A 20,327-nucleotide genomic window follows, 5' to 3' on the forward strand; every position below is an offset into this window, starting at 1 on the left:
GGGTGGTGATGGATATTATGGGCCAAAAGACCTATTCCTGTGCTGTATCTGTCTGATTCCATGTCACTTGACAGGCGTTTCTTGTAGAGGCAAAAAGCCAGAGAGGTATAAGGGTGGATTTCCAGAATTCATGGCCCTGACAGTTGAAATCAGGAATGGTGAAGTGGATATCAGGGACAAACAGAAGAAGCAGAAGGAGGATCACACAGACCTTGGGGAGTTTGAAGCTGGAAACAATAATAAAGATTGGAAATCGAAAGACTATGCGAGAGCTTGAATACCAGAATGAGAATTTTAATGTGAAGATGTTACTTAATCAAAAACCAAAGCATAGGAGGAGAAAGATAAACAGGACCAAACTATCTCGTGGCCAGTAGGTTTCAGATGAAATCTGGTTTATGTAGTTTTGACAGTGGGAATCTAGACAATTAGGATTCATTTGTCTGTTCAGACAGGGCCAGCGAGAGAGTGAGCAACTTGCACCATATAGTCCTTGAGTGAATGATCCTTAACAACAAACCAGAATGAAATGTTATCTTGATACTAATTTAAGAGGATGAATAGAATATTCAAGCCGGCATTGCTTAAGAAGGAACAAGGAGGGTGGCCATTATTTTATGTTTACTGCCTTTATCAGATGGTGGAATTTTTTTTCTAATGGTCTCGTTGTTCTCAAATGGGTGGAAAACTCCATTTCAACTGCCTTCCACAAGAAATACTTTCATTTTCCACCCACAATGAACAATCAGTCACTGTTGCTTCTTGCCCAGGGGTACATGAAGAAGAGTCTAAATGAGTGGCTGTTTCTTTCTATCTCCTTGTAATGGCCTGGTTACTCCCTATGTAGGCCATTCACTTGATGTGGTCCCTTAAAAGTCAGTGCACAGTGTGGCCACTGGTTGACTCTCAAAACTCTCTCTTGCCTTTTCATCATTCTCTAAGCTTTACAAGGTGGCATAGTTACACAGCAGGGCGGTACAGTGGCGCAGAGGTAGAGTTTCTGTCTTACAGCGCCAGAGACCCAGGTTAGAACCTGACTGCGGGTGCTGTCTGTACAGAGTTTGCACGTTCTCTCTGTGACCTTGTGGGTGTTCTCCAGGTGCTCCAGTATTTCCCACACTCCAGAAATATGCAGGTTCGGAGGTTAATTGGCTTCTGTAAATTGGCCCAGTGTGTAGGATAGAACTATGGATGGTTAGCATGGATTTGGTGGGCCAAGGGACTGTTTCCACACTGTTTATCCAAATTAAACTAAACCAAATTAAACTATTGCAAGCAATAGGTCTTTTTTAATTTTTGCACTCTTCATTCCTGACTTTCAATACTCAATGTGCATTACACCCTTACTCTGCATGAAATGTGCTACTGGATTGCGAGCAGGTGACTGAATGAGCTGACTGTATGATTTCAATCAGTCAGTGTGGTTCAGTATTTAAGGAGGAAACTCCTAGATCTTTAAATTTAAATAATCCAATGAAATTTTGAAGTTGTAGTTTTAATATTACTGCGAGCCTACTGAATTACTCAAATCACTGAAATCACTGAAATCACTGAAATCCAACCAACAAAGAATTTTCCAACACAATCACCAGTTGCATAAATGAAAGTAATTGGGTCACTAATTGATTGTAAATCAGAATTGACTGTAAATCAGAATTATTTTTACTTGCTGAAAGTGTATTTCAAATTTATGACAATGTTTTCAATTGACTTGCATGTTGATTTGACCTTAATGGTCTGGAACAAAATTGTTTTCCTTCTGAGAGGGATTTATACTACATGATTGATATTTTATTGATGCGCTTGTTGAACAATATTGATTTGATGAGGGAATATGCCATTTAGCCCACTAGTATAATCTGTCATTTTTTGGCTAAGGAAGCTTTCTCTTTTAATCTCTTCGCCTGCTTTTTCTTCCATATTCATACCCTTACTTCCTAAATAAATATCTCTTCGAAACTCTTCAGTTAACCTGGCTTAATTTGAACTATCTTCATCTAAACTGTAGGATTACATCCTTATTATGGTAGGAACCCATAGAATCAATCTATTTTATAAATGGTGAAGATCAAGACAGAACTATCAATGTATTTAGAAACAAGGAACAGCAAATGCTGATTTACAAAAATGGACACAGTGCTGGAATAGCTCAGCGGGTCAGGCAGCATCTCTGGAGAACATGGATAAGTGACGTTTTGGGTCTGGACCCTAGTCGAGTCTGAAAAAATGATGTTGACCCAAAATGTCATGTTCTCCAGAGATGTTGCCTGACCTGCTGAGTTACTCAAGGACCTTGCATCTTCTATTTAGGTACCTAGTTCATTAAAAGCAATTCAACTATAATATGCTGGTTATTGGCCAACACATCAGCCATAGAGATAATACTGACAATACCAATGGTATAAAGATTTAAAAAAAGATAAACTTTGGTTACACCTTAAGAAACTTTAAACAATATTATTATGCAAACAGGGTAGACACAAAATGCTGGAGTAACTCAGAGGGACAGGCAGCATCTCTGAAGAGAAGGAATGGGTGACGTTTCAGGTCGAGACCCTTCTTCAGACTAATTATGCAAATATCTCATTAGAAAGTCTGTCAATAATTGTTCAAAATTTTCTTTCATATTTAGAATTAAGATAATAGTGAATCAACATTTTGGAACATTAATAAAAATTTGCAAAATCATATGAGCACCTGCTGGTATATCAATAATTTAAATCCAAAGTAACTAAATGTAACGGCGAAATAGCCTCTTGCATGTTGTCGATTTCAATCGCAAATCACGGTAATAGACTTTGCATCAATCCAAAATCTGTTTGTTATCAATGTTGTTAGCATATTTTTAAAATTAGTTTAAACATGATATCTTATAATATAGTGATATTTTCCACTCTTATTTAAAAAAAAACAAATCTTGTATTCTTTGATACAAACTCTCAGTATTACAGTACACGTGACAATAAACTAAACTAAAGCTGTATTTGAATACAATGACAAAACATGTCAGTTTTATTACATTAATAACAACTAGTAACAATGAATAACATTAGCATTAGTAACAACTAATTGTTACTGTCAAAACTACAATGATTAGAGCAAAATTAGAGCACATGGTATTGGGGGTAGGGTATTGATATGGATAGAGAATTGGTTGGCAGACAGGAAGCAAAGAGTAGGAATAAACGGGTCCTTTTCAGAATGGCAGGCAGAGGCGAGTGGATTGCCGCAAGGCTCGGTGCTGGGGCCGCAACTATTTACAATATGATTTGGATGATGGAATTAGAAGTAACACTAGCAAGTTTGCAGATGACACAAAGCTGGGTGGCAGTGTGAACTGTGAAGAGGATATTAGGAAATTGCAGGGTGACTTGGACAGGTTGGGTAAGTGGGCAGGTCCATTGCACATGCAGTATAATGTAGATAAATGTGAGGTTATCCACTGGCGGCAAAAACAAGGAGGCAGATTATTATCTCAGTGCTGTCAGATTAGGTAAAGGGGAAGTGCAACGAGACCTGGGTGTCCTTGTACACCAGTCACTGTAAGTAAGTATGCAGGTACAGCAAGCAGTGAAGAAAGCTAATGGCATGTTGGCCTTCATAATGAGAGGATTTGAGTATAGGAGCAAATAGGTCCTTCTGCAGTTGTTTTGGGCCCTGGTGAGACCACATCTGGAGTATTATGTGCAGTTTTTGTCTCCTAATTTGAGGAAAGACGTCCATGCTATTGAGGAGTGCAGCGTAGGTTCACCAGGTTAATCCCTGGGATGGAGGGACTGTCATATGAGGAAAGATTGGAAGGACTGGGCGTATTCACTGGAGTTTAGAAGGATGAGCGGGGAACTTATAGAGATGTATAAAATTATACAAGGCAGGACAAGCTAGATGCAGGAAAAATGTTCCCAATGTTGGGGGAGTCCAGAACCAGGGTCCACAGTCTAAGAATAAAGGGGAGGCCATTTAAAACTGAGGTGAGAAGAAACTTTTTCACCCAGAGAGTTGTGAATTTGTGGAATTCTCTGGCAGTGGAGGCCAATTCACTGGATGAATTTGAAAGAGAGTTAGATAGAGCTCTAGGGGCTAGTGGAATCAAGAGATATGGGGAGAAGGCAGGCAGAGGTTACTGATTGTGGACGATCAGCCATGATCACAATGAATGGCCTATTTTCTATTTTTGTCCAAATTACATTTGCTACTTCTTTTGATAACATGTAAAAATCGATCACCACATTTAAAGCACACTGAACATAAAAGTGCAAAATTTGCTTAATCTGTACAGGTTAAATTAAATTAGTCCTAAATGCACACCCACATCTTACTAACGTCCAGGGATGTTGAACAAAGATTTTTCAGAGCCATGGCTTAGAGATTTTCAATTACACGAATCACTTCATGAATCACTTCTATAGGGTGGAAGTTCAAAGTATCTTATTTTCGACAACTCAGTCATTTCATGACCATAACCCTGATCTTCCAAGACATATTTCCGTGATCAGCCACCTAATAATTCTTTTCATTAGGCTCAGCAAAAATTCTTCCACAAAAGGTTAACTTCTTCCAAAACATTTGGTATTGTACGTGAGATATATTTATGTTGTAAAGGAAAGACATTATTGAAATTCAGTTTAAGCAAACATCCTTTTCAACTTTCAAAATTAATCTGGAAGCTAAAGAATCTGACACTTGTGAATATTTAATTTATATTTTGATAGTATAATTACCTTTTTACAAAAAAAATAGCTCTCTAAAGTGAAACAAAGTATTGGATTTAACAACACTAAATATGGGTATTCAGAATCCTAATGGATTCTAGACTAGAATATCAGGAATAACAATTTCCATTTAGTTGTTTTTTTAAGAACAGAATGTCAATTATTTATATAAAACATAGTTCCTAAAAGTGAAACAAAGTATCGGATTTTTACAGCACTAAACAACACAAAACGTTAGTATTCAGAATCCTAAAGGTGTCCAAGTAGCGCAGCAGTAGAATTACTGACTGACAGCGTTAGAGACCTGGGTTTGATCTTCACCATGATTGCTGTTTGTATATTTTCCCTGTGACCACAGGGGTTTTCTTTGGGTGCTCCGGTTTCCTCCCACACTTCAAAAACATACAGATTTGTAGGTTAATTGGCTCCTGTAAATCCTGTAAAAAGTTCTGGTGTACGAGGTGATCACTGTTCGGTGCGGACTCAGTGGGCCAAAGGGCCTGTTTCCATGCTGTATTTCTAGTCTAAAGGATTTTAGATTCTAGAATATCAGAAGTAACAATTTCCATGACTTCAATTATAGGAAGGAGCTTTGCCCTCACAGAATATAGAGGCAAAGTTTACCTCTCAAATTAGTGATCATCAAGTTGAAAGACTGGGAAATTAGCAGTGGTATCAATGAATCCTGCCCAATTCTTTGATCCATGCTCCCAGTAACAGCACCATGTAAGTACAAGGCCATTGTACCTGCAACATTCCATATAATTTACAATAAAGCCAAACGATTGGTAAATTAGATGGGCCAGGTAACTCAGCGGGTCATGCAGCATCTATGGAGGAAATGGATAGACGATATCTTGCTGAGTTACTCCAGCACGTGTAACCATGTATTGTCTTTCCGCTGATTGGTTAGCACACAACAAAAGCTTTTCTCTGTTACATGTGACAATAAACTAAACTCATAATTCACTTTGTGTCTTGCTGAAGATTCCACCATCTGCAGTTGGCTTTCTTAGCGCATACTTGAGAATGTCCCTAAATTTCTTGCTCAAACATTCAATTCATGTTTAACCAATTTCCCTCCACCTGGAAATCCATTCCATGTATGCATCAGTCTTTTTCGAAAAGGCACTTCCTATTTTTGGTCAGAGATATGATAATTACCACCAGTAAAGTGTTAAATGTCTCCACTGTACTGTCTCTCATATGCCATCTTTCAATTCAGTGGAACCAAAACCTTCCCAAACTCCAAAATGGGAAAATCAACTATGTTTAATCAATGGGGGCAGCTTTCAAATCAAGATGTATTCTAAAATTTATGGCTTAGGATTTTCCTTTTGATTTTATTTTTAATTTTGTTGAAAGTAGTGTGTGCTTCTATATCCCTTGTAAACCAATCCTCCTTGTAACCTTTTATTCCCATGTCCACAGAGATAAAGAGAGCACTGATGTCACCAGTCCTACTAAGAAATATCCAAGTTTGGACAGACTTAACAGGTATGATGGAAATGTCACGGCAAATTCCTCTCTAAAATGGGGATGGGGCTTCTTGTTATGTCATGTCAATTAAATTTTGCAATGATAACAATACAATAGACAGAGGTATTTGATTGTTGTCATCGACAAGATGGGCCAAAGGGCTGATTTCAGTGCAATGACAATGACTCTATGCCTATTTAACCTATTTATTGTGCAACTGGCACTGCACATCAGGGCTCATCAATAAAAATGTATGCATACTGACATAAATTTTCTTTGTGATTTATGTTTGGCAATCGACTGTTTTCCATTACTTTGCCAACATCTCTGCATTATACGGGTCAGATGGGACTGTTGGAAACATGGGATGTCTTCCAAAATCTATTGGATAACCTAAGCACTTCCCCAATTTATGAATTATTTATCTGAAGTAGAGTCAACGATGCTTTATCGGCAAACCTGCAAAACCAGTTCATATGACACAAAGCTCTCATTCAACAGAGAGATAAATAATCGGAAGACCAATATGTTATTTTTCTAAATCAAAAGATGTCATGCAGTCAATATAAATAGCATTTTCAAATTAAATATCCCTCCCATCCAGAAAATGACAATAGACAATAGACAATAGGTGCAGGAGGGGGCCATTCGGCCCTTCGAGCCAGCACTGCCATTCAATGTGATCATGGCTGATCATTCTCAATCAGTACCCCGTTCCTGCCTTCTCCTCATACCCCCTGACACCGCTATCCTTAAGAGCTCTATCTAGCTCTCTCTTGAATGCATTCAGAGAATTGGCCTCCACTGCCTTCTGAGGCAGAGAATTCCACAGATTCACAACTCTCTGACTGAAAAAGGTTTTTCCTCATCTCAGTTCTAAATGGCCTACCCCTTATTCTTAAACTGTGGCCCCTTGTTCTGGACTCCCCCAACATTGGGAACATGTTTCCTGCCTCTGACATAAAGAGTTGCTGCCTTCCAACTCCAGAGACCCGCGCCGATCCTGACCATGGGTGCTGTCTGTACAGAGTTTGCGTGACTGCGTGGGTTTTTTCTGGGTGCTCTGCTTTCCTTCCACATTCTAAAGATATACAGTTTTGTAGGTTAATTGGCTTTGGTAAAATTGTAAATTGCCCGTTGTGTGTGTAGGAAAGTGTTAGTGTGCGAGGATCACTGGTCTGCATGGAATCGATGTTCCGAATGTCCCGTTTCCATGCTGTATCTCTAAACTAAATTAAAAATAAAGCACTGAAGATTATTCACTGCTTTACAACTGTCAGTATTAATTCGAAACCATTCAATATCATTGAACACCAGGGGATATTAATAAAATCATCAAATATGATTTAAACTGTATATTGTGTCGAATAATAAGTTCATCTCTCTGGAATGTGGAATAGCATATTGAATCTTGCTTCTGTAATTGTTCCTTTGAAGCCTTTGTTACTAAAATTTAAGACTGATTATATTTGTTCTTTTTTATGATTCAAAGTCCTGATGTTTTATTGAGGAAATTACCTGATAGCTTGCTTCTTTATGTGCTAATTTTAGGATAACAACAAGTAAATCCGATGATTTGCCAAAGATGTAAGTATTTGTTTCCTCGACTAATTTTCCAATTTACAGAAGCCAATTAGCCTAAAAACCTGCATGTGTCTTTGGAATGTGCAAGGGAACCGGAACACCTGGAGATAGCTCACGCAGTCACAGGGAGAATGTAGAAACTCCGTACAGGCTTGTGGTCGGAATTGAACCTGGGTCTCTGGAGCTGTAAGGCAGCAGCTCTATTGCTGTACCACCATGCCGCCCTCAAACGTACGCCAGCCATTGCAACTTAACTCAAATAATTTGGAATTTGACTTGCTATTAGCTCACAATAAAACAATATGGTTTGACTGTTGATGTGACATGTCATAACGATTACATTAAATTCTGAATTTATATTGAACTCCATGAATAACCGCTTAACGTTCTGCATGAATACCAAACTGCAGCTGCCACCTTTGGGCATTACTAATTATTCAACCCTTTGAACCGATTTGAATCACTCTTTGTTGCTTGTCAGGGCTTGCACTTTAAAATCATCAGCAAACTTACAGATTTAGCATATGGTACTCTCATCATATTAACTTATTAATTAAAATAGTATGTTAATCTTTGCTCCAATGCTGCAATACACCTTTGAGAGAAATTATAGAGCAGAAGATAAGTCAACCCTTTAAACCTGTTGAAATATTCGACAAAATCATTGCTGATCTGTAGCTCAATTCCAAGTACATCTTAGATCCATGTCTCTGTATCCTAACCTGACCCACAAAATTCCATTGGGCTCATTGATTCAATTATCCAGTGTCAACAGCTATTTGGGGGGGGGGGGGGGGGGGGGGGTAGTGTTTCAAATTTCCATCACATTTTGCTTTTAAATTTTATTCCTGATTAGCCTTATTTCTTATTTTATCTCTTATTTTGTCTACCCTTGGATTTGGATGGAGAAAAGTATTTAATCATTCCATTCCTTACCATTATTTGCCTAATTTGAGCATTGTCAATCATATTTGCATGGACAAGGAGAACTGATGGCCTTGTTTCCATGCTTTATGACTCTAAGACTCATTGATCAGAATCGTGAATTATTTCAACTTGAAATTGCATCTTCCCTCATTTATTTTCCTTATAGGACAATAGTTACATTAGTAACAACTAGTAACAATGAATAACATTAGCATTAGTAACAACTAATTGTTATTGTCAAAACTACAATGATTAGAGCAAAATTAGAGCACATGGTATTGGGGGTAGGGTATTGATATGGATAGAGAATTGGTTGGCAGACAGGAAGCAAAGAGTAGGAATAAACGGGTCCTTTTCAGAATGGCAGGCAGAGGTGAGTGGATTGCCGCAAGGCTCGGTGCTGGGGCCGCAACTATTTACAATATGATTTGGATGATGGAATTAGAAGTAACACTAGCAAGTTTGCAGATGACACAAAACTGGGTGGCAGTGTGAACTGTGAAGAGGATATTAGGAAATTGCAGGGTGACTTGGACAGGTTGGGTAAGTGGGCAGGTCCATTGCACATGCAGTATAATGTAGATAAATGTGAGGTTATCCACTGGCGGCAAAAACAAGGAAGCAGATTATTATCTCAGTGCTGTCAGATTAGGTAAAGGGGAAGTGCAACGAGACCTGGGTGTCCTTGTACACCAGTCACTGTAAGTAAGTATGCAGGTACAGCAAGCAGTGAAGAAAGCTAATGGCATATTGGCCTTCATAATGAGAGGATTTGAGTATAGGAGCAAATAGGTCCTTCTGCAGTTGTTTTGGGCCCTGGTGAGACCACATCTGGAGTATTATGTGCAGTTTTCGTCTCCTAATTTGAGGAAAGACGTCCATGCTATTGAGGAGTGCAGCGTAGGTTCACCAGGTTAATCCCTGGGATGGAGGGACTGTCATATGAGGAAAGATTGGAAGGACTGGGCGTATTCACTGGAGTTTAGAAGGATGAGCAAGAACTTATAGAGATGTATAAAATTATACAAGGCAGGACAAGCTAGATGCAGGAAAAATGTTCCCAATGTTGGGGGAGTCCAGAACCAGGGTCCACAGTCTAAGAATAAAGGGGATGCCATTTAAAACTGAGGTGAGAAGAAACTTTTTCACCCAGAGAGTTGTGAATTTGTGGAATTCTCTGGCAGTGGAGGCCAATTCACTGGATGAATTTGAAAGAGAGTTAGATAGAGCTCTAGGGGCTAGTGGAATCAAGAGATATGGGGAGAAGGCAGGCAGAGGTTACTGATTGTGGACGATCAGCCATGATCACAATGAATGGTGGTGCTAGCTCAAAGGGCCAAATGGCCTCCTCCTGCACCTATTTTCTATTTTTGTACAAATTACATTTGCTACTTCTTTTGATAACACGTAAAAATCGATCACCACATTTAAAGCACACTGAACATAAAAGTGCAAAATTTGCTTAATCTGTACAGGTTAAATTAAATTAGTCCTAAATGCACACCCACATCTTACTAACGTCCAGGGATGTTGAACAAAGATTTTTCAGAGCCATGGCTTAGAGATTTTCAATTACACGAATCACTTCATGAATCACTTCTATAGGGTGGAAGTTCAAAGTATCTTATTTTCGACAACTCAGTCATTTCATGACCATAACCCTGATCTTCCAAGACATATTTCCGTGATCAGCCACCTAATAATTCTTTTCATTAGGCTCAGCAAAAATTCTTCCACAAAAGGTTAACTTCTTCCAAAACATTTGGTATTGTACGTGAGATATATTTATGTTGTAAAGGAAAGACATTATTGAAATTCAGTTTAAGCAAACATCCTTTTCAACTTTCAAAATTAATCTGGAAGCTAAAGAATCTGACACTTGTGAATATTTAATTTATATTTTGATAGTATAATTACCTTTTTACAAAAAAAATAGCTCTCTAAAGTGAAACAAAGTATTGGATTTAACAACACTAAATATGGGTATTCAGAATCCTAATGGATTCTAGACTAGAATATCAGGAATAACAATTTCCATTTAGTTGTTTTTTTAAGAACAGAATGTCAATTATTTATATAAAACATAGTTCCTAAAAGTGAAACAAAGTATCGGATTTTTACAGCACTAAACAACACAAAACGTTAGTATTCAGAATCCTAAAGGTGTCCAAGTAGCGCAGCAGTAGAATTACTGACTGACAGCGTTAGAGACCTGGGTTTGATCTTCACCATGATTGCTGTTTGTACATTTTCCCTGTGACCACAGGGGTTTTCTTTGGGTGCTCCGGTTTCCTCCCACACTTCAAAAACATACAGATTTGTAGGTTAATTGGCTCCTGTAAATCCTGTAAAAAGTTCTGGTGTACGGGGTGATCACTGTTCGGTGCGGACTCAGTGGGCCAAAGGGCCTGTTTCCATGCTGTATTTCTAGTCTAAAGGATTTTAGATTCCTAGAATATCAATTATAGGAAGGAGCTTTGCCCTCACAGAATATAGAGGCAAAGTTTACCTCTCAAATTAGTGATCATCAAGTTGAAAGACTGGGAAATTAGCAGTGGTATCAATGAATCCTGCCCAATTCTTTGATCCATGCTCCCAGTAACAGCACCATGTAAGTACAAGGCCATTGTACCTGCAACACTCCATATAATTTACAATAAAGCCAAACGATTGGTAAATTAGATGGGCCATGTAACTCAGCGGGTCATGCAGCATCTATGGAGGAAATGGATAGACGATATCTTGCTGAGTTACTCCAGCACGTGTAACCATGTATTGTCTTTCCGCTGATTGGTTAGCACACAACAAAAGCTTTTCTCTGTTACATGTGACAATAAACTAAACTCATAATTCACTTTGTGTCTTGCTGAAGATTCCACCATCTGCAGTTGGCTTTCTTAGCGCATACTTGAGAATGTCCCTAAATTTCTTGCTCAAACATTCAATTCATGTTTAACCAATTTCCCTCCACCTGGAAATCCATTCCATGTATGCATCAGTCTTTTTCGAAAAGGCACTTCCTCTTTTTGGTCCGAGATATGATAATTACCACCAGTAAAGTGTTAAATGTCTCCACTGTACTGTCTCTCATATGCCATCTTTCAATTCAGTGGAACCAAAACCTTCCCAAACTCCAAAATGGGAAAATCAACTATGTTTAATCAATGGGGGCAGCTTTCAAATCAAGATGTATTCTAAAATTTATGGCTTAGGATTTTCCTTTTGATTTTATTTTTAATTTTGTTGAAAGTAGTGTGTGCTTCTATATCCCTTGTAAACCAATCCTCCTTGTAACCTTTTATTCCCATGTCCACAGAGATAAAGAGAGCACTGATGTCACCAGTCCTACTAAGAAATATCCAAGTTTGGACAGACTTAACAGGTATGATGGAAATGTCACCGCAAATTCCTCTCTAAAATGGGGATGGGGCTTCTTGTTATGTCATGTCAATTAAATTTTGCAATGATAACAATACAATAGACAGAGGTATTTGATTGTTGTCATCGACAAGATGGGCCAAAGGGCTGATTTCAGTGCAATGACAATGACTCTATGCCTATTTAACCTATTTATTGTGCAACTGGCACTGCACATCAGGGCTCATCAATAAAAATGTATGCATACTGACATAAATTTTCTTTGTGATTTATGTTTGGCAATCGACTGTTTTCCATTACTTTGCCAACATCTCTGCATTATACGGGTCAGATGGGACTGTTGGAAACATGGGATGTCTTCCAAAATCTATTGGATAACCTAAGCACTTCCCCAATTTATGAATTATTTATCTGAAGTAGAGTCAACGATGCTTTATCGGCAAACCTGCAAAACCAGTTCATATGACACAAAGCTCTCATTCAACAGAGAGATAAATAATCGGAAGACCAATATGTTATTTTTCTAAATCAAAAGATGTCATGCAGTCAATATAAATAGCATTTTCAAATTAAATATCCCTCCCATCCAGAAAATGACAATAGACAATAGACAATAGGTGCAGGAGGGGGCCATTCGGCCCTTCGAGCCAGCACTGCCATTCAATGTGATCATGGCTGATCATTCTCAATCAGTACCCCGTTCCTGCCTTCTCCCCATACCCCCTGACACCGCTATCCTTAAGAGCTCTATCTAGCTCTCTCTTGAATGCATTCAGAGAATTGGCCTCCACTGCCTTCTGAGGCAGAGAATTCCACAGATTCACAACTCTCTGACTGAAAAAGGTTTTTCCTCATCTCAGTTCTAAATGGCCTACCCCTTATTCTTAAACTGTGGCCCCTTGTTCTGGACTCCCCCAACATTGGGAACATGTTTCCTGCCTCTGACATAAAGAGTTGCTGCCTTCCAACTCCAGAGACCCACGTCCGATCCTGACCATGGGTGCTGTCTGTACAGAGTTTGCGTGACTGCGTAGGTTTTTTCTGGGCGCTCTGCTTTCCTTCCACATTCTAAAGATATACAGTTTTGTAGGTTAATTGGCTTTGGTAAAATTGTAAATTGCCCGTTGTGTGTGTAGGAAAGTGTTAGTGTGCGAGGATCACTGGTCTGCATGGAATCGATGTTCCGAATGTCCCGTTTCCATGCTGTATCTCTAAACTAAATTAAAAATAAAGCACTGAAGATTATTCACTGCTTTACAACTGTCAGTATTAATTCGAAACCATTCAATATCATTGAACACCAGGGGATATTAATAAAATCGTCAAATATGATTTAAACTGTATATTGTGTCGAATAATAAGTTCATCTCTCTGGAATGTGGAATAGCATATTGAATCTTGCTTCTGTAATTGTTCCTTTGAAGCCTTTGTTACTAAAATTTAAGACTGATTATATTTGTTCTTTTTTATGATTCAAAGCCCTGATGTTTTATTGAGGAAATTACCTGATAGCTTGCTTCTTTATGTACTAATTTTAGGATAACAACAAGTAAATCCGATGATTTGCCAAAGATGTAAGTATTTGTTTCCTCGTCTAATTTTCCAATTTACAGAAGCCAATTAGCCTAAAAACCTGCATGTGTCTTTGGAATGTGCAAGGGAACCGGAACACCTGGAGATAGCTCACGCAGTCACAGGGAGAATGTAGAAACTCCGTACAGGCTTGTGGTCGGAATTGAACCTGGGTCTCTGGAGCTGTAAGGCAGCAGCTCTATTGCTGTACCACCATGCCGCCCTCAAACGTACGCCAGCCATTGCAACTTAACTCAAATAATTTGGAATTTGACTTGCTATTAGCTCACAATAAAACAATATGGTTTGACTGTTGATGTGACATGTCATAACGATTACATTAAATTCTGAATTTATATTGAACTCCATGAATAACCGCTTAACGTTCTGCATGAATACCAAACTGCAGCTGCCACCTTTGGGCATTACTAATTATTCAACCCTTTGAACCGATTGTAATCCCTCTTTGTTGCTTGTCAGGGCTTGCACTTTAAAATCATCAGCAAACTTACAGATTTAGCATATGGTACTCTCATCATATTAACTTATTAATTAAAATAGTATGTTAATCTTTGCTCCAATGCTGCAATACACCTTTGAGAGAAATTATAGAGCAGAAGATAAGTCAACCCTTTAAACCTGTTGAAATATTCGACAAAATCATTGCTGATCTGTAGCTCAATTCCAAGTACATCTTAGATCCATGTCTCTGTATCCTAACCTGACCCACAAAATTCCATTGGGCTCATTGATTCAATTATCCAGTGTCAACAGCTATTTGGGGGGGGGGGGGGGGGGGGGGGGGGGGTAGTGTTTCAAATTTCCATCACATTTTGCTTTTAAATTTTATTCCTGATTAGCCTTATTTCTTATTTTATCTCTTATTTTGTCTACCCTTGGATTTGGATGGAGAAAAGTATTTAATCATTCCATTCCTTACCATTATTTGCCTAATTTGAGCATTGTCAATCATATTTGCATGGACAAGGAGAACTGATGGCCTTGTTTCCATGCTTTATGACTCTAAGACTCATTGATCAGAATCGTGAATTATTTCAACTTGAAATTGCATCTTCCCTCATTTATTTTCCTTATAGGACAATAGTTACATCTGACACAAAAGTTGACAATCCGACTGATAAGAGGTAAGGTCATGATTGTATGGTTACCCGCTGTCGGTGAGACCTGATTTGGAGTATTGTGCGCATTTTTGGTCACCCAGCTGTACTGGGCTTGCGGGCTTGAGTTATAGCGTGAGGTTGGATAGGCTGAGACATTTTGTTTAGAGGGGTAAGGGATGACCTCATTGCAGGTTACATGGATAAAGTGAATGCAAACAGTCTTTTTTCTCAGGGTGGAGGAAACTCCCCTAGACCTCCAAAATCTATTGGATAACCTAAGCACTTCCCCAATTTATGAATTATTTATCTGAAGTAGAGTCAACGATGCTTTATCGGCAAACCTGCAAAACCAGTTCATATGACACAAAGCTCTCATTCAACAGAGAGATAAATAATCGGAAGACCAATATGTTATTTTTCTAAATCAAAAGATGTCATGCAGTCTTCTCAATCCTTAAGAAAAATGTAGATCTACAGTTACTTGGATCATACAGTAAAGAGATTTATTTTTCCACTAGGGGGTGCTGCCTTCTATAATATCAGGAGCAATGTAATTTTGTGATTTTAATTTTAGAGCCTGATACATTTTCAATAAGCTTCCTTATGTATTCATCAGTGGGATTAAAGGGTCATATTTTGCTCTCATCTCTGCTTAAATGGTTTCTCATTTTTGCTGCGATAACTTCTAGCAGTAATTTTTTATCAATTCCTAACCTCTAGCTACACAAAACCACCTGATAAACTGTTTATTGATTGTTTATTGACTGTATGAATTTATAATATAAATAGCATTTTCAAATTAAATATCCCTCCCATCCAGAAAATGACAATAGACAATAGACAATAGGTGCAGGAGGAGGCCATTCGGCCCCGAGCCAGCACCGCCATTCAATGTGATCATGGCTGAACATTCTCAATCAGTACCCCGTTCCTGCCTTCTCCCCATATCCCCTGATGCCGCTATCCTTAAGAGCTCTATCTAGCTCCCTCTTGAATGCATTCAGAGAATTGGCCTCCACTGCCTTCTGAGGCAGAGAATTCCTCATCTCAGTTCTAAATGGCCTACCCCTTATTCTTAAACTGTGGCCCCTTGTTCTGGACTCCCCCAACATTGGGAACATGTTTCCTGCCTCTGACATAAAGAGTTGCTGCCTTCCAACTCCAGAGACCCGGGTCCGATCCTGACCATGGGTGCTGTCTGTACAGAGTTTGCGTGACTGCGTGGGTTTTTTCTGGGTGCTCCGCTTTCCTTCCACATTCTAAAGATATACAGTTTTGTAGGTTAATTGGCTTTGGTAAAATTGTAAATTGCCCGTTGTGTGTGTAGGAAAGTGTTAGTGTGCGAGGATCACTGGTCTGCATGGAATCGATGTTCCGAAGGTCCCGTTTCCATGCTGTATCTCTAAACTAAATTAAAAATAAAGCACTGAAGATTATTCACTGCTTTACAACTGTCAGTATTAATTCGAAACCATTCAATATCATTGAACACCAGGGGATATTAATAAAATCATCAAATATGATTTAAACAGTATATTGTGTCGAATAATAAGTTCATCTTTCTGGAATGTGGAATAGCATATTGAATCTTGCTTCTATAATTGTTCCTTTGAAGTCTTTGTTACTAAAATTTAAGACTGATTATATTTGTTCTTTTTTATGATTCAAAGTCCTGATGTTTTATTGAGGAAATTACCTGATAGCTTGCTTCTTTATGTGCTAATTTTAGGATATTCACAAGTAAATCCGATGATTTGCCAAAGATGTAAGTATTTGTTTCTTCATCTAATTATCCAATTTACAGAAGCAAATTAGCCTAAAAACCTGCATGTGTCTTTGGAATGTGCAAGGGAACCGGAACACCTGGAGATAGCTCACGCAGTCACAGGGAGAATGTAGAAACTCCGTACAGGCTTGTGGTCGGAATTGAACCTGGGTCTCTGGAGCTGTAAGGCAGCAGCTCTATTGCTGTACCACCATGCCGCCCTCAAACGTACGCCAGCCATTGCAACTTAACTCAAATAATTTGGAATTTGACTTGCTATTAGCTCACAATAAAACAATATGGTTTGACTGTTGATGTGACATGTCATAACGATTACATTAAATTCTGAATTTACATTGAACTCCATGAATAACCGCTTAACGTTCTGCATGAATACCAAACTGCAGCTGCCACCTTTGGGCATTACTAATTATTCAACCCTTTGAACTGATTGGAATCCCTCTTTGTTGCTTGTCAGGGGGGGGGGGGGGATTAGTGTTTCAAATTTCCATCACATTTTGCTTTTAAATTTTATTCCTGATTAGCCTTATTTCTTATTTTATCTCTTATTTTGTCTACCCTTGGATTTGGATGGAGAAAAGTATTTAATCATTCCATTCCTTACCATTATTTGCCTAATTTGAGCATTGTCAATCATATTTGCATGGACAAGGAGAACTGATGGCCTCGTTTCCATGCTTTATGACTCTAAGAATCATTGATCAGAATTGTGAATTATTTCAACTTGAAATTGCATCTTCCCTCATTTATTTTCCTTATAGGACAATAGTTACATCTGACACAAAAGTTGACAATCCGACTGATAAGAGGTAAGGTCATGATTGTATGGTTACCCACTGTCGGTGAGACCTGATTTGGAGTATTGTGCGCATTTTTGGTCACCCAGCTGTAGGTGTTACCTGGGCTTGCGGGCTTGAGTTATAGAGTGAGGTTGGATAGGCTGAGACATTTTGTTTAGAGGGGTAAGGGATGACCTCATTGCAGGTTACATGGATAAAGTGAATGCAAACAGTCTTTTTTCTCAGGGTGGAGGAAACTCCCCTAGACCTGAGGGCATAGGACTAAAGTGAGAAGGAGAGATTTAAGATGAGCTTCAGGGCATCTTTTTTCACTCAGATGGTAGTCTGGATTTGCAATGAACTGCCAGAGGAAGCTATAGATACAGATACAATTACAACTGTTAAAACATATTGGGAAAGATAGGACGGTTTAAGAGATTATGAGTCAAATGCAGGTATGTGGGACTAGCTCAGTAGTCCTCGTTTCAGTGATGGCCTCGTTTCAGTGCTTTATGACTATGACTCTTTGATCCGAATTGTGAATTATTTCAACTTGAAATTGCATCTTCCCTCATTTATTTTCCTTATAGGACAATAGTTACATCTGACACAAAAGTTGAAAAGCCAACTAATAGGAGGTAAGGTCATGATTGTATGGTTACCCACTGACCTTCATTTAGCCATTGTTGAATATAGGTTCTTGTAAATAATGGTGTCCCAGTTAATGAAATCTCTCTCCCAAATCTATTGTCATTGACAATAGTTATAAGGTCATAAGGTCACAAGTGATCAGAGTAGAATTAGGCCGCTCGGCCCATCAAGTCTACTCTGCCATTCAATCATGGCTGATCTATCTCTCCCTCCTAACCCCATTCTCTTGCCTTCTCCCTATAATCTCTGACACATGTACTAATCTAGAATCTATCTATCTCTGCTTCAAAAATATCCACTGACTGCCTCCACAACCTTCTGTGACAAGGAATTCCTCAGATTCCCCACCCTCTGACTGAAGAAATTTCCCCTCATCTCCTTCCTAAAAGAACGTCCAATTCTGAGGCTATGACCTCTTGTCCTAGACTCATCCATTAGTGGAGTCATCCTCTCCACATCCACTCTATCCAAGCCTTTCACTATTTGGTAAGTCTCAAGAGGTCCCCCCTCTTTATTCTAAACTCCAGCGAGGACAGGCTCAGTGCTGACAAATGCTCATCAGAGGTTAACCTACTAATTTGCCATAAAATAATGTGGATTTTCATTTGGCTTATATCCCATGAAAATTAAGTAGGCACAGTAAGAATGTGAAAACTCCACATAAACAGCGCCAGAGACCAGGATTAAACTCGGGCCGCTGGAGCTATGAGGATGCAGCTCTACCAGCTGCTCCCCTGTTCCACCCAATCAATTGTAGTATTTGTCACAAATAGCATTTAGAATTCCAAACGTGCTATAGATGTGACCCAATCAATAGTTCATGACACCATAGATGTCCTTGGCATTTTGTCTTTATAGAGCACAGACTACCAACCACAGTGCTTTTCACAAGCCACTATTTGGAAATCTCCGATCCATGCCTTATCAAACCCATGCATTATTTTCTTTAAGATCTTTCCATTTTGCATAGATTTGCTCTGGCAAAGATAACATCCACAAGATAAATTGTTCGGCTCCTCTATTCTCTGCTATGTAAGAATGTGGAGTGGAGGCAAGGCGGTGCTCCATGTCTCCATGGTTAACACAACATAATGGGATAAAATTTCTATGTATTGCTCCATGCCTGGATTCACATATCATCTGTTTCTTGACTAACTCTTTTGCTGGAATGGATTATTCACTGTGAACATATACAAAGCAGCCTACTTGCAACTTCCAGTTGCCATTTCAATTCCCCTTCCCATTCCCATAATGACCTGAAGATAGACACAAAATGCTGGAGTAACTCAGCGGGACAGAAGTCAGGTCTGAAGAAGGTTAACTCCTCATCTATCTTTCTGATCAGTATCCACTACCTACAGCTCTTTGTCTTCTCCACATCACTTCCAGCCTTTGTAACTATCTCCATCCTTCCTCTCCCACCTGAACACCATTTCAAGAATCAATAAAAGTTTAGCATACAACTAAAAATAATTAAAGTATTAACAATTTAAAAAAAGGGAAAATAAAACAAATAAAACTTTGGAAATCACTAAAATAATAAATTCAGATTAAATTGACTCAAATAACAAAAATTAGAAACCATGGGGTGGCACACTGGTGGAGCTACTACCTCACTGCCAGAGACCTGGGTTTGATCCTTACCTTGGGTGCTGTTTGTGTGGAGTTTTCTTCCTATGACTAGGTGGATTTCCTCTGGTTTCCTTTCACATCACAGCCATCCGGGTTTGTAGATTAATTGGCTTCTGTAAATTGCCAGTATGTAGGGAATGGGTGCAAAAGTGGGATAATGTAGATTTGGTGCGAACGGGTGATCGATGGTCGGTGAGGGCTCGATGGGCAGAAGGGCCTTTTCCATGCTGTATTTCTAAACTAAACAAGATCATTCCCTCCTGTTGAATGGAACTACAGATGCTTGAATCTTGATCGAAAACCAATGTACCAATGTACCAATGACCAAAAACCAAAAACATGTGAGAATTGTAGTCTCCAGTCACAGTATTTAGTTAGGATTTAAGCCACACTGTTAGAAGAAGATTGATCAGACACAATTTGCAGGTGCTGCTTCCGGAAGCAGACCACACCTGCAGGACTGGGCTTCCAACTGTGGTGTCTGTAGGTAGACACAAAAAGCTGGAGTAACTCAACGGGTCAGACTACATCTCTGGAGAAAGGGAATAGGTGATGTTTAGGGTACGAGACCCTTCTTCAGACTCTGTAGGGCCAGCTTCTGCACAAACTATCTGAGCAGGTCCAAGACCCGACTTGATCCAAACTTTGTCCCACCTTCACTGATCATTTGACCCCACTCCTCTATAGTCCCTCACATGCCAGACTT

General features: G+C 39.0%; 1 protein-coding gene across 1 annotated transcript in view; it reads left to right on the forward strand.

Moving 5' to 3' along the window:
- scel (sciellin) overlaps window positions 1–20,327 on the forward strand; it is a 56,738-nt gene that overhangs the window by 7,239 nt on the left and 29,172 nt on the right. Inside the window, exons 3-10 of the mRNA XM_078403025.1 lie at window positions 6,144–6,209; window positions 7,743–7,778; window positions 12,019–12,084; window positions 13,619–13,654; window positions 14,750–14,797; window positions 16,503–16,538; window positions 17,321–17,368; window positions 17,929–17,976. Coding sequence (XP_078259151.1) covers window positions 6,144–6,209; window positions 7,743–7,778; window positions 12,019–12,084; window positions 13,619–13,654; window positions 14,750–14,797; window positions 16,503–16,538; window positions 17,321–17,368; window positions 17,929–17,976 — 384 coding nt within the window. The remainder of the gene's footprint in view (window positions 1–6,143; window positions 6,210–7,742; window positions 7,779–12,018; window positions 12,085–13,618; window positions 13,655–14,749; window positions 14,798–16,502; window positions 16,539–17,320; window positions 17,369–17,928; window positions 17,977–20,327) is intronic.

This window comes from Rhinoraja longicauda, chromosome 7 (genome assembly GCF_053455715.1).
Source record: "Rhinoraja longicauda isolate Sanriku21f chromosome 7, sRhiLon1.1, whole genome shotgun sequence".
Lineage (NCBI taxonomy): Eukaryota > Metazoa > Chordata > Chondrichthyes > Rajiformes > Arhynchobatidae > Rhinoraja > Rhinoraja longicauda.